This window comes from Plectropomus leopardus, chromosome 14 (genome assembly GCF_008729295.1).
Source record: "Plectropomus leopardus isolate mb chromosome 14, YSFRI_Pleo_2.0, whole genome shotgun sequence".
Lineage (NCBI taxonomy): Eukaryota > Metazoa > Chordata > Actinopteri > Perciformes > Serranidae > Plectropomus > Plectropomus leopardus.
The window spans coordinates 320778-333964 of record NC_056476.1 but is presented as its reverse complement, the minus strand read 5'-3'; the positions used below and the strand labels follow the sequence as shown (position 1 = coordinate 333964).

General features: G+C 40.8%; 1 protein-coding gene across 1 annotated transcript in view; it reads right to left on the bottom strand.

Moving 5' to 3' along the window:
• Positions 1 to 268: 268 nt before the first annotated feature.
• ehd4 (EH-domain containing 4) overlaps positions 269 to 13187 on the bottom strand; it is a 20705-nt gene continuing 7786 nt past the window's right edge. Inside the window, exons 4-8 of the mRNA XM_042500711.1 lie at positions 5880 to 6046; positions 5656 to 5789; positions 5327 to 5438; positions 3423 to 3587; positions 269 to 1285 (exon numbers count right to left, since the gene is read on the bottom strand). Coding sequence (XP_042356645.1) covers positions 728 to 1285; positions 3423 to 3587; positions 5327 to 5438; positions 5656 to 5789; positions 5880 to 6046 — 1136 coding nt within the window. The 3' untranslated portion in view covers positions 269 to 727. The remainder of the gene's footprint in view (positions 1286 to 3422; positions 3588 to 5326; positions 5439 to 5655; positions 5790 to 5879; positions 6047 to 13187) is intronic.

Sequence of the window (13187 nt, the reverse complement as noted above, 5' to 3'; positions counted from 1 at the left end):
ACAGTTTTTCTTTTTTCTCTGAAAAATATGCATATAAGAGAATTAACATCATTTTTTGGGCATTTTTCCTTTGTCTTTTGATAATATTAATAATCCACTAATAGTCACCTTTGACCATTTTTTACAGTTTACGGGACATTTTTTCCCCCATGTTTTTAAAAGAAATCAAACCAGTTTTTGGGGGTTTCTGAGGTTTAAATCCTAATAAAATGCGTTTAAATGCAGCACGAGGAAACCGATGACGATCCAGGCGTTCAGGTCCGAAATGTTCCTATGAATCAGTATTTTATTTTCGTCAAAGGCGCTCACATGTTGCCTCCAAATATTGTGTCATTCAGACAAACTGCAGCGTATCATGAAGAAAAATTAGACAGGAAGTTAAATATTAAGATATGGCTTTAAAACAACACCCCCTTTCAAAATAAAAGTGTCCATATTAAGGTAAGATTAGTAAAGTATGAAGCTACATTATCATTTTTCTTCTTTGGTGGATTGAAATCAGCTGATTTGTACAATATATATATAAAATCTTATATGTATCTCCTTTCTCTGTCTGTTTGTCGGTTTGTTTGACGGACGGCAATCAGCGGGTGAGTCGATGGTCGAAGGTCGTCAGAGTGTGAATGCTTCGGCCTTCTGTGAGTCCGCTGGACTTCAGCAGTTTTTGTACACGTGGACTTCCTGTCAGTCTCTTTGGTGTTTCGCCAGACGCCCTGTCGGCGGCGCTCTAGTCCTCACTGTGGTTGTAAAGGGTGTCGGCAGTGGGGTTTTTGCGGTGGGACGGGGGCACCAGGTGGGTGGGCAGCTCAGTGGGCAGCTCGTAGCCCTCCAGCTTGATCCTGATGAGGTGCTGGGCGAGCGCGAACTCCTCATCGTCCAGCATGCCGTCGGAGTCGCAGTCGGCGAGCTTCCAGATCTTCCCGAGCACGGTGTTGGGCAGCCGCGAGTTCATCATTTCCTTCTTGGCGTTGTTGCCGGTGATCTTGCCGTTGATCGGCATCAGCGTGTAGAAGATCTCGTCGTAGCGGGGCTTCTCACGGCTGACGATCCAGTCCTCGGCGTCGGCACCGGCGCTGATGCCCTCGCCGTAGCCCTGACCGAAGGGCCCGTCCTGGGAGCCCTCGAAGGCGCCGCCCGACACCATCGCCGGCGGCTGCTTAGACTCCTCCTCCCGGATCATCGACATCAGGACGGCGATCTTTGTGGCCAACATCTTATCCACCGACTCAATGAGCTTCATCTTCAGAGACGGGAACTTGCTGAAGTCGTAGTGCTGCAGCATGTCCTGCAGGAGACAAAACCGGATCATTATTTCGCACTTTTATTGATGAATCCAGGAGGGTCCCACTCAGATTCAGAGGCTTCAAAAACTTTTTACCAATAACTTTCCAGGACTTTTCCAGGACTTTGAGGCAAGCTTTAAAGACCAAACATTATCTGAAACAACCATCGATACTCTTTATCAGTTCTTTTTCACCACAATATAAAAACTTTTTAAAATGATATATACTATCAAAAAATACTGAATTGAGAACAGGATTAGAACTGAATATTTAAATGTCGCGAGGACTGTTTGTTATTTATCAGAGGGGTGGAGATGGTGCAAGAAGACATGTCAAACAATTTTTCTGAGCACTTGAGGGACATGTTTTCTCATATATAATAGAGAAATAAATAATTGTTTTCTTTAAAATATTTTGGCAATTTTTCAAAATAAAAGAATTTGGCAATATTTAGAGACAACATGCCTCCCAAGGGCACATATTTCATTTTATATTTTACTAATGAATATGTGTTATTCTATATTTCAATAAAGCACTTTTTATTTATATGTATTTACTTAATTCTACTTCTATAATTCTCTTGGCATCAGAGTGACTGTAACAAATCACAATCTCCCCTCAGGGACTCGATAAAGTATTTTTGATTTTGACTGTCATGAGGTTGCTGATTGTTTGTTGCAGTTGTTCCCTGACAGAGGGCGACTGAAACAAACAGAATTACATAAATTCATTTCCTCCTCACCTGGTTTATATATAAATATATACATATAAATACAATTTCATAATTGTTTTTGATCAGTGTTAACCGACTGTATGACGCACTGATTAATAGTTTCGTGGGGAACGTCACCTGTCAGGCCCCTTGAGGGTTTTCTGGATTTCCCCTTCACGTCTCCTTTTCTTGAAATGTATAACATTGTCATTTTTTATATGCACTGAATCGAATCAAATCAAATGAAATCAGATCAAAACAAATCAAAACTTTTCATGCAAAAACAGTTGCCGTGGAAACGGCCCCTGAGTTGAGCTTAGAGTTGCTCTCTGCAGCTGGACACAGTGTCCTCTGCTGACCTCTGACCTCTCAACATGTGAGTCCAGATACTAAACAACACGTGTCACTGTGTGTGTGTGTGTGTGTGTGTGTGTGTGTGTGTGTGTGTGTGTGTGTGTGTCATGAGAGTACACGTCTCACCAGGGAACTTAAAAATCTGAAACCTCCTCTCTCGCTGATAATCCAATAAATACAAGTGTATCTGGGGAACACACACACACACACACACACACACACACACACACACACACACACACACACACACACACACACACACACCTGCAGCTGTATCTCCTGACAGAGCAGCTGCAGACTCAGTGTGTGTTTTCCTCAGTGAAAAAGTTTCATCAGATCAGTTTGTGCTCGACGAGTAATAATGTCACAACAGCAGAGACCATTCTGGCTGCAAAGTGAATACTTTTACTTATTTCCTTTGAATCTGGAGCAAAATGGCTTGATTTATTTCAAAAACATGGGGGGAAGGCAATGAGCAATTTAAGAAGAAATTTAAAAAATAGCAAGAAATAAGTACAAAACAGTAAAAATAAAAAAATACCTGAAAGTTAGCAAAAACAAAGAAAAAGAAAAAAAGGAACAAACAAGGAAATTACATGAAAAAAATGCTTAAAATCATAATTTTACAACCTAATTTTAAATGAATAATTATGAATATCATTTTCTAAACAGATTTTCCAAGCTTTTATTTAATTTTTTTAAAGCTACTCATTTCTTGCAGTGTGCAGAGCTCTTCTCGCTTTTTACCTCGTGTTTACTAAAAAAAAACAAAAAAACAATTTGTTTAGAGTTAAAAGTTTAAATGACTGTGAAAACTGTCTAAAAATACAGCAAAAACGTGACGTCCATTCAGGTCTCAAAGGGTTAAGTAGATTTATTTACTTTTACTGAAATGAGTCTGTGAATGAAGAAGTTTTATTTGATATTTAAATGAAGGTTTCACTTTTAATTTTTCTATGATTTCGATGTAACTGATGATTTTATTCTGTCTGCATGATTTTGGTGTAAATGTGATGTGACTTCCTGTTTGTTTGTTTGTTTGTTTGTTTGTTTGTTTGTTTGTTTGTCGTTACCTGCATCTTGGTGACGTTGGGGAAGTCTCCGGGGCTGATGTGATGCTCCCTCTGCAGTAATGTGTAGATCTCCGGCAGCCTCATGATCAGCTCCTCCTTCTTCTTCTCCCGCCCGAACAGAGACGGCATCTCTTTCTTCAGGTAGCTGATGATGTAGGCGTGCACCTGCAGGGACCACAGAGGAGGAAGAAGAAGAAGAAGAAACAGAAGATTTGAAGTCGGTCAATACATTTATATCATTCTGAACACAAAATATCAGCTGAAGCCAGCTGATGTGTCTGAATGAACAGACCCACACTTTTCAGAACCATTGTTTTTTACTGATTTCCTAAATCTCAGAATCAGTGAGATATTTTAAAACTCACTCGTACAGACTTGCTTTTATGCAATGTAACCTTTATTTATTTATTTATTTATTTATTATGTATTTACTATTTTAGTTATTAAGTTTTCTGTCTCCCTTTATGTGTAGAGCACTTTTCATCAAAGACACAAAGTGTTGTCCAAACACCAAAAGCATGTAACAATTAAACATAAGCTTATACAAACACTTACATAAAGACATAAATAAATAAATATATATATATATGCATACTTTCACAAATACATACCTGTCCTTTCATTCACACTCACTCACACACACACACACAATAACTTAATTAGAAGAAATAATAAATAAGTGAAATAGAATAGTAAAATAATGGAAGTATATTCATTCCTTATCCTTCTGATATTCTGTTCTTACCGTCTTCATGTTTTAATTTATTCACTTGTTTATCTCTCATAATCTGTTTTTTATCTTCTTATATTCAAATAGATAAATAGATAAATAAATACATAAAATAAAATCTGTGGCACAAACGAAAAATTGAATTGAGAATTGCATTAAAATGGACGTAAGGAGTTTCAGGAGTGAAAGAAAAGCGACAGGAGTCTGATCGGCCCTGAGTCAGAGGGTGAACTACATCGAGGAGGAGGAGGAGGAGGAGGAAGGAATGCAGGAGAGCAGATCAGTCCTTCACACAGCATTATGGGAGGTGGAAGGAAGTAAGGAAGGAAGGAAGGAAGGAAGGAAGGAGGGAGGGAGGGAGGGAGGTCACTGAATTTCTGAGCGTCATTATTCAATATTTCATCGAGGAGGAAGAACCAAAAATACATTTTAATAGATGAGGCGACGTTCAGAGGGAGCCGAGTGAAAACGTCCAATAAAACATAAAACATTTGTTTACTAAAAGCTTTTTAGCAGATATTATTGAAAACACTCCCAGAATAAAACCAGTGAGGAACTGGGAGCTACAGCTCACAAACAGAAGCTGTGATTCTGTCCGAGACAGAAGTTCACAATCACCCGCCCAAAAAAGACATTTCCACCAGAGAGATTAACTCTTTGAAATCTGGACAAACTGGCGTAATTTCTTTCAAAAATGTGGTGAGAAGAAAATGAGCAACTTAAGAAGAAATGACTCACACTCATCCAGGTGGGTCATCCGAGCACCTTTTCATATTCAAGTGTTTAATCGAGAGCCCACCCAGGAAGTTCTTTTAAAATAGTAATTGACTACATTACCCATAGATCTCTCTTCCACTAACTAACCCGTCCTAAAAACAAAAAAGGGTTGTTGGGATCAGCGGTTCTGGGTAGAACCTCTTCAGACTGAACCCTGTCGGGACCTTTGTTTGTAAGAGTGTACCCCCGGTGTTTATGCTAAGCTAAGCTAAGCTAAGCTAACCCTCTCCCTCGCTAACTCCTAAGAAAACAACAGCGGTTCCCTCAAACTAATAAAAGAGACGGATCAAGTTTCCCAAAACACATCCAAACATTCCAGGATATTCCCAAGATTCCAGGACCGACCAATCGAAACTCGGAGTTAAACCCAAACACAACACGTCACTTCCTGTCTCACCTTGGCGAGCCGCGCTCTCTTGATGAGGTCGTTGAGTTTACGGAGCGCCGCGTTCCTCGGAAGACTCTGGATGTCCCGGAAAAGATCCTGAGACTCCGCCTCAAACAGACGCCTGAGGAGTGAACGAGGGAAAGAATGAACGAGTGGAAGAATAAATAAAAAAATGGATGAATGGCCCACCTGTTCTCCGTGTTCTGTTTTGGTTCGTATTAATAAATTAACTGATGAATAAATAAATGAGTGAGTGAATAAATGAACGAATGAGTGAATAAATGAATGAACGAATGAACGAGTGAGTGATTGAACGAATGAACGAATGAATGGCCCACCTGTTCTCCGTGTTCTGCAGCGGTTTGGCCCAGAAGGATCCCAGATAAACTCTCACCACCTCTGGCGTGCCGATGACTTTCCCGAGTGACCACATGAGGGCGCCGTACACCCTCATCAGCTGCTGCGTGTCCACCTGAGGACACAGGTGAGGGACAGGAGGTTAGTTTCAATCGTTCCAACAGTGACGGCGCTCCTCATGTCTCCAGCGTCCTCGTCGTCTCACCTGGTCCGCCTTGTTGAGGACGACTCGGATCTTGTCGTCCTGTCCTTTGAAGGCTCGGATGGCTTCGGAGAACTCGTCTGAAATGTCCAGTTTGTGAGCGTCGAACAGCAGAATGATGCGATCGACTCGCTCGCCGAACCAACGCAGCACCTCCGCAAAGTCGTAACCTGCACACGGGAAAGTCACACGTTCATAAGCATGTCAGTATGAACACGTGACATGAACCAGTACAGGAACTTTGGCCGATGAGAGGAAAAAAACATTTATTTTCCGTTAAATTTTCATAGTTTTAATGACTTGGATATTTGAACAAACGAGCAGGTGATAATTTGGTCTTTTTAGCTGAGCTCAGGGTTGCAGCGATGAACTGATTAGACAATCAGCAGAGAATAATCGACAGCTAATTAGTTAATCTATTAATAATTTCAGTCATTTTTAGAGCAAAAACAATGAAGAAAGACAAATATTCTGAGATATGACGCTGAGTTATGGACCTGCTGGATATAAAATAAAAAAATCACTTCATTATTTTATTATTATAATTGTAACAATTATGAAATTACGTTATTAATATAAATACATAATCTTTATTTATTTATTTATTTATTACCTTAATATAACTAGATTCATTATTGTTTGTATTTATTTTTGCTTATTTATATATATATATATTATATATATATATATATATATATATTTATTTATTTTATTTTATAAAGTTAGTTAGTTCAGTTTTCTGTTTTATGACATTTGTTTTTTTTAACATATGTTTTAGGAAGATTTTTTTAATTATATTTATTTCTATTTGCATCTATATAATGTTGTTTATTTTTATTTGTGTACTGTATGAAGTTTCTATTATATTACTTGGACTTTTTCACTTTTACCAGCCTCATACTGGGAGTTTTTCACTAAGAATTTCTTAGTGTAATTGGTAATGAAATGTGAAGGCCGATATTTGGGGCTCGACTGAGAGATCTATTTCTCTGAATGCTGGCGTGCAGTTTGGGCTGAAACATGTTGTGTGAAATAAACGATCATGAAAAAGAGACGACTGCAGCTTCTGTCTGTTCCTGAATATTTCAGCACATTTGAAGAGGAAGTGATTGTTCAACATGTGGAACCAAAGTGTGCAGTTAAGCTGCAGCATTCACACGCCCTCAAACTCCCAAAAAAAACGGCTGATTCGTGAACGCAGGCGACCCGGCGCCGTGATGTCACAGTCACTGCGTGTTCGGTCTGACACGGAGACGCAGGAACACGAAGCTTTCAACATTCAGAGGAAACATGCAACAACAGAGAGCACCGAGGGCTGTAGTGTTTTACATGTGTGTGTGTGTGTGTGTGTGTGTGTGTGTGCGCGCACCGTGTGCGTGTGCGTGTGTGTGTGGCAAGGATATGTGGCAGCAGTCTGGGTGTGGTTCCTCTTAAACTGGGTGACACTCAGCTCTGAACTGGAAACTGAACGGAGACAAAAGCTTTGAAAAGGTTTTCCTGCTCAGATTTCCGTCTGCAGTTACAGCCGTACTTCGCTGTGTTCTGTTACTTTCTGCTGTTTCAAACCACAACAACGTCAAACTTTTCTCTAAAGTCGTTCTGGGAGAAAACTAAAACCAGACGTCCTCTGGTTCACTCCGAGCTGCTGCTCGTTGTGCAACAATGCGGCAGAAATAACTGTTGATGCTGAATGAAAAATGTGTCTGAAAACCAAAGAAAGATGAGATTTATTTACATCCTGCTCATCATTAAAGGTCTGGTCAGTTACAGCTCCAGTGTATGACAGTGATACTCAACTTAAGGCCTGCGGGCCAAATCTGGCCTCCCCAAAGGGTGCCTTATGGCCCCCGAACCATTTTGTTATTGACAATAAAAAATACAGTGAAATAAACTGTGAGTGGTTTTTGTCATTTTAGTCTCCATAAGGTGTCAGAGACAGAAAACAGCATCAAAAAAGAGCCAGAGGAGGATCCCCCACACCCCCGACAGAGGACACAGCTGAGACACCGATGCCCTATAATCCTGAAAAATGGGCTAAAATTTCAAAATGTCTTGAAATCCTGGAAACATCCTTAAATCCTTGAAATGTCCTAACATCATAGGAATGTAAAATCCCAGAAATGTCCTAAAATCTTCGAAATGCCTTGAAATCCTTGAAACATCCTCAAATCCTTGAAATGTCCTAAAATCATAGAAACGTCATAAAAATTCTAGAAATGTCCTAAAATCCTAGAAAAATCCTCATATCCAAGACACTTGTTAAAGTCCGAGCTCTTTAGCAGAAAGCTTTGCTGAAGCTTTGTGTTGTTTTTAAAGAAATAAATGTATATATAATTGTAAACACGGATTGTGTTTTTGCTGCGCTAACTGGCTAACCATGACGCTCTTCCTGTTTGAGTGACGATTCCAGACGAACGCCGTCTGAGCCTTCAAAAAGCCAAAAACTTCACCTGCAGAAAGACGCCACTTCCTTACGGGACGGATTCCCATCAGCCTCAGCAGTTCAATACTGGTCCTAAAGGTCACCTTTAAACTGCAATTTATACTACACACACACACACACACACACACGCACACACACCTGCCTGTCTGTACATACACCACCATATACTACCTGAACACACACACACACACACACACACACACACACACACACACAGAAACGCCTTCCGTAAACACGTTCATGTAATTTATTTATCCAGCAACACGTCAGCTTGCAGACTGACAGCTGCAGCTGTAACACTACGCCATCAGACCGTTAAAAACGTCCACACGACAGTCTGTCCATTAACCCTTTAACACATGAATCAGACACCTTTTACAAACCTTAAAACATCCAAAAGCTGAGAAAACTAGTTCGATTTTTATAAAAACATTTGTACTAATTTCAGAGCGACTTGGCAAGAAATCTCCTGCAAAATGCACAAAAAATGTAAAACGATGACAAAAAAGGAGTTAATAGATAAGGGAAAAAAATAGAAAAAAATGTCCATAAATAAATTAAATAAAAAACAACAAAACCTTTACCCTTCTCATTCTCATTTTCATTTCTTCTTTGTGTTAATTAAATTTTCTTTTGTGGCTTATTTTCAGGTAATTTTATAGCAACTTTTAGGATTTTCTTGCTAATTTTTTGACCATTTCTTGCCAAGTTGGTCATTGTCTTCACACCCTTTTGCTCAGGTTTCAAAGGGTTAAAGAAAGTCTCCAGCTCCAGCTGACGCTCAGCTCAGGACACCGAACTGTAATTCATTAAAACGAATTAAGATATTCCAACATGCTCTGCCAATCAATCAATTACTCAGCTTATTACTATTTTTAATGCTGCAGTGTCGGACAACAGGCTGTGTGTGTGTGTGTGTGTGTGTGTGTGTGTGTGTGTGTGTGTGTGTGCGTGCGTGTGTGTGTGTTTGTGGGTGTGTGTGTGTGTGCAGGAGCTGTTGTTCACTTCCTGCATCAGATTTCAGCCTCTACATGAACACGGAGCCACTGCTGTTCACACTCACAACATCCCAGCAGGGACACACACACACACACACGCACATACACACACATACACACACACACACACACACACACACACACACACATATATACACACACACACACGCACACACACACACATACACACACACACACACACACACACACACATATATATACACACACACACACACGCACATACACACACATACACACACACACACACATATATACACACACACATGCACATACACACACACACACACACACACACACACATATACACACACACACACATATACACACACACACACACGCACACAGTGCATCATGTGGGGCGATGATCACAGCGACACACCTCCTCCTCCTGCAGCCACTTCCTCTCATGTTCGTCCAATTCAAACAGCCTGATTAAACGCTGAGTCAGCAGGTTTGAATTCATCATCATCATCATCATCATCATCATCATCATCAGCTGACCATCAAACACACAACAAAACTGAGGCCACATTTCATGCAAAAAGCGTTGCCTTGGAAACGGCCCCTAAAAGGACAGCCAGCTGACTTCAACTTGAACCAGTTTGTTCGTGTTTTTCGGAGTCGTTACACGCTGATTAACTGAAGCTGGCATCGATCCTTCATACCATCGTAGAAAAAAGTGTTTACTAGTGTGTTTAACCCTTTGAAACCAGAGAAAATTGACTTTATTTTTTTCAAAAACATGGGAAGAGCAACGAGAAGCTTAACAAAAATGGCCCAAAAAAATTGGCAAGAAATTTGCAAAAAAAAAAAAAAAAATTAAAAAAGAAGAAAATGTCTTAATTATTGACCAAGTTCCTCATTGCGTTTTATCTTGTTTTGAAAGAAATCACACTAATTTGCTAAAAGTGACATCGCAGCTGGTTTCAAAGAGTTAAGAGAATTATAAATATAGTTTTCTGGAAATTTTTCCCTGAATTGTTTTGCTCATATCTAATAATCCCCCCAGCTAATTTTCAGGTAATTTCCTTGTCACTTTTTGCTTAGTTTTTTCAAATTATTATATTATTATTAAAATTTATATAGAACATTTCAGTTATGTTATTAAATTATTAGCCTTTTTATTTCTGTGTTTCTGAGGCTTAAATGGAAGTGAAACTCGTGTGGAGCAGCACGAGAAAACGGATGTGGCTCCAGGTGTCCAGCTGTTTTTTTGGTTGTTTTGAGCTCCTCACCGCGTCTCCGCTGCAGCAGGACCTCACCGCGTCTCCGCTGCAGCAGGACCTCACCGCGTCTGCAGACAATCGGCTGAAGTCGTGTCCTCGTGAATAAAAGATGAGTGACGGTGCGGGCTCTCGGAGCGCAGACAGCTCCTCGCTCGGCGTCACGTTACACCTGAGGGCGCGGGTGTAACGTGACGCCGAGCGGTGACGGGTAAATCAGCTCTCTGCAGCCACGACGCTCGGCACGCTCACACGGTGTCCGAAAAAGTGGAATTATTTGACCTCCTGCCCTCAGGGAGAAGATACAGGTCAATAAAATCACGGCCACCGCTCTCTCAACCAACACGCATCACGACTCTGAAATCCGCCTCATATTTACATCTTTGCAGACATTCACACGTCACTGTCGGCCCTGAAACAAAAACAGAAATAATCTGAATAATTTGACTCCCTGGATTAAATCTGAGGTCTGAGGCGTCTTGGCGTTATTCTCGATTCAGATTTCAGATTTCAGTCGCTCATCAATAAACTGACCAAAACCAGCTGCTGTGGACGAGTCGGACGGACTCCATCAATAAATGGTCCCAGTATCCGCCGCACGGATACTGGGACGAGGACAGGAGGCACATTAACCCTTTCACACCTGAGCGTGATTTCTTTCTTTGATGAGAGGATGAAGACAAAGAGAAAGAACATAACAAGAAAATAACCTGAAAGTAAGCAACAAAAAAGTAAAGACAAAAAAATGTTTTATTTTGTAGAATAACTTAACCTAATGACTTAATATATAATGATTAGATTTATAAATGAAATGTTTCCCTAATTTTATCATTACCTTTTTAAAATTTCATTCAGATGACTTTCTTATCACCTTTAAAGCATTTTTTTCTTTTTTTTTTTCAAGTTGCGGGAAGTACCTTTCCAAGTTGCTCATTGCCCCCCCCCCCCCCAAACTTTTTCAAAAAAAAAAAAAAATTTTTTTTTTGTTTCAGAGGTTTGGACGCTTGTGAAAGGCGTCAAAACATCGGGCTCTAACCGGAGCTCCGCTGAACCGGACAGAGCGAAAACTCTCCTGCAGGGTTTCATAACGGATGGCGGATTACTTCACATGTTCCACTTCCTGTCGGGAGGGAAACACCTTCGGTGTAACAATACTACTTCCTCTGCAGCCGACTGCAGACTGTATTTATGTCCTGGAAAAATGTGCTCAGAGTTTGGGGGGGGGGGGGGTTAGCAGGAAATACACATAATTCCTAAAACACGCCAAACATACCGCACACACACGTCAGTCCAGGCTACAAACAGGGGACCAACAGAAACTCACTGCACAACAAAAAGTGTCCGAAAAACTGCTGGTATTGAACTTTTCTGCAAACCACAGATTCGTCACATTTATTTTGTGACGGATATGTCGAAACTTCACATTTCAACAACGCTGTGGTTAACGTGGTGAAGTCAAGGCGTAAAATGCGCTCGATTTCAGTACAGAAAAAGATCACGTTCAAACTTAAAGGAGGATCTCACTGCTGGAAAGACGGCCGCCGTTAACAAGAAACTGCCCCAAAAAATAGCAAGAAAGGTTACAAGAAAACTGCCTGAAAGTGAGCAGCAAAAAGGAAAAGTAATAAACACAAACAAGAAAGTGATGGTAAGAAAGTGACCCCCTGGCTAATTTTAGGGTCATTTTTTTCTCATCTTTGTGGGACATTTCTCGACAAGTCACTCCATGGAATCGGTACGAAGGTTTAAAGAAAAGAAAATGAAGCCATTTTTCTCAGTTTCGGATGTTTAACTGTCCGTGAGAGGTGTCTGATTCATGTGTTAAAGGGTTAATGGACAGATTTTCATGTGTTGATTTTTAAAAGACGGACTTTTAATAAAACTGCTCCATCTCTGCAGCAGAAAGACGCAAACACTTTTCAAACTGGTGCAACACGAGCAGAGAAAACGTGCATGTGTTTCTAAAATTTTAGGACATTTCAAGGATTTAAGGACATTTTGGGGATTTTAGGACATTTCTAGTATTTTAGGACATCAGTGTCTCAGCTGTGTCCTCTGTCGGGGGTGTGGGGGATCCTCCTCTGACTCTTTTTTTGATCAACAAGCTCTATTTTGATGCTTGTCTTTACTGTGAATCAGAAAATGGTTTGGGGCCATCAGGGGCCCGATCAGGGGTCAGATTTGGCCCGCGGGCCGTGAGTTGAGCATCACTGAGCTAGCCTAAATCACAGATTAACTTTAATTAAATCTGTTTGATCTGAACACAAACAGAAATGTCGAAGTTTTCCTTGAACAGAAAAGACACTTTTGCACTCGTCTTCCTGCTGATGTCACTGAGTTCACTTACTGGAGCAGGTCTGGAGCAGACCAGCGAAACCAGAGACCAGGACTGGACTGGATAAAGTGGAGCTGGTGGGACAGAGGAGGACAGAGGAGGGTGAAGAAGGGAGGGACACCTGGCTGAAAGCCCAGGAGGACGAACTGTCTGCTGTAAGAAATTCAGTCAGGCTCAAATCCAGCGGTGACTCATGAAACACGGATCTGAGCGCAGACCTCCGGAGCTGCAGCTCCGCACAATAAACTTCACATTTTCTGAGCATGTCTGAAGAAAAGAGCCAGAATTCAA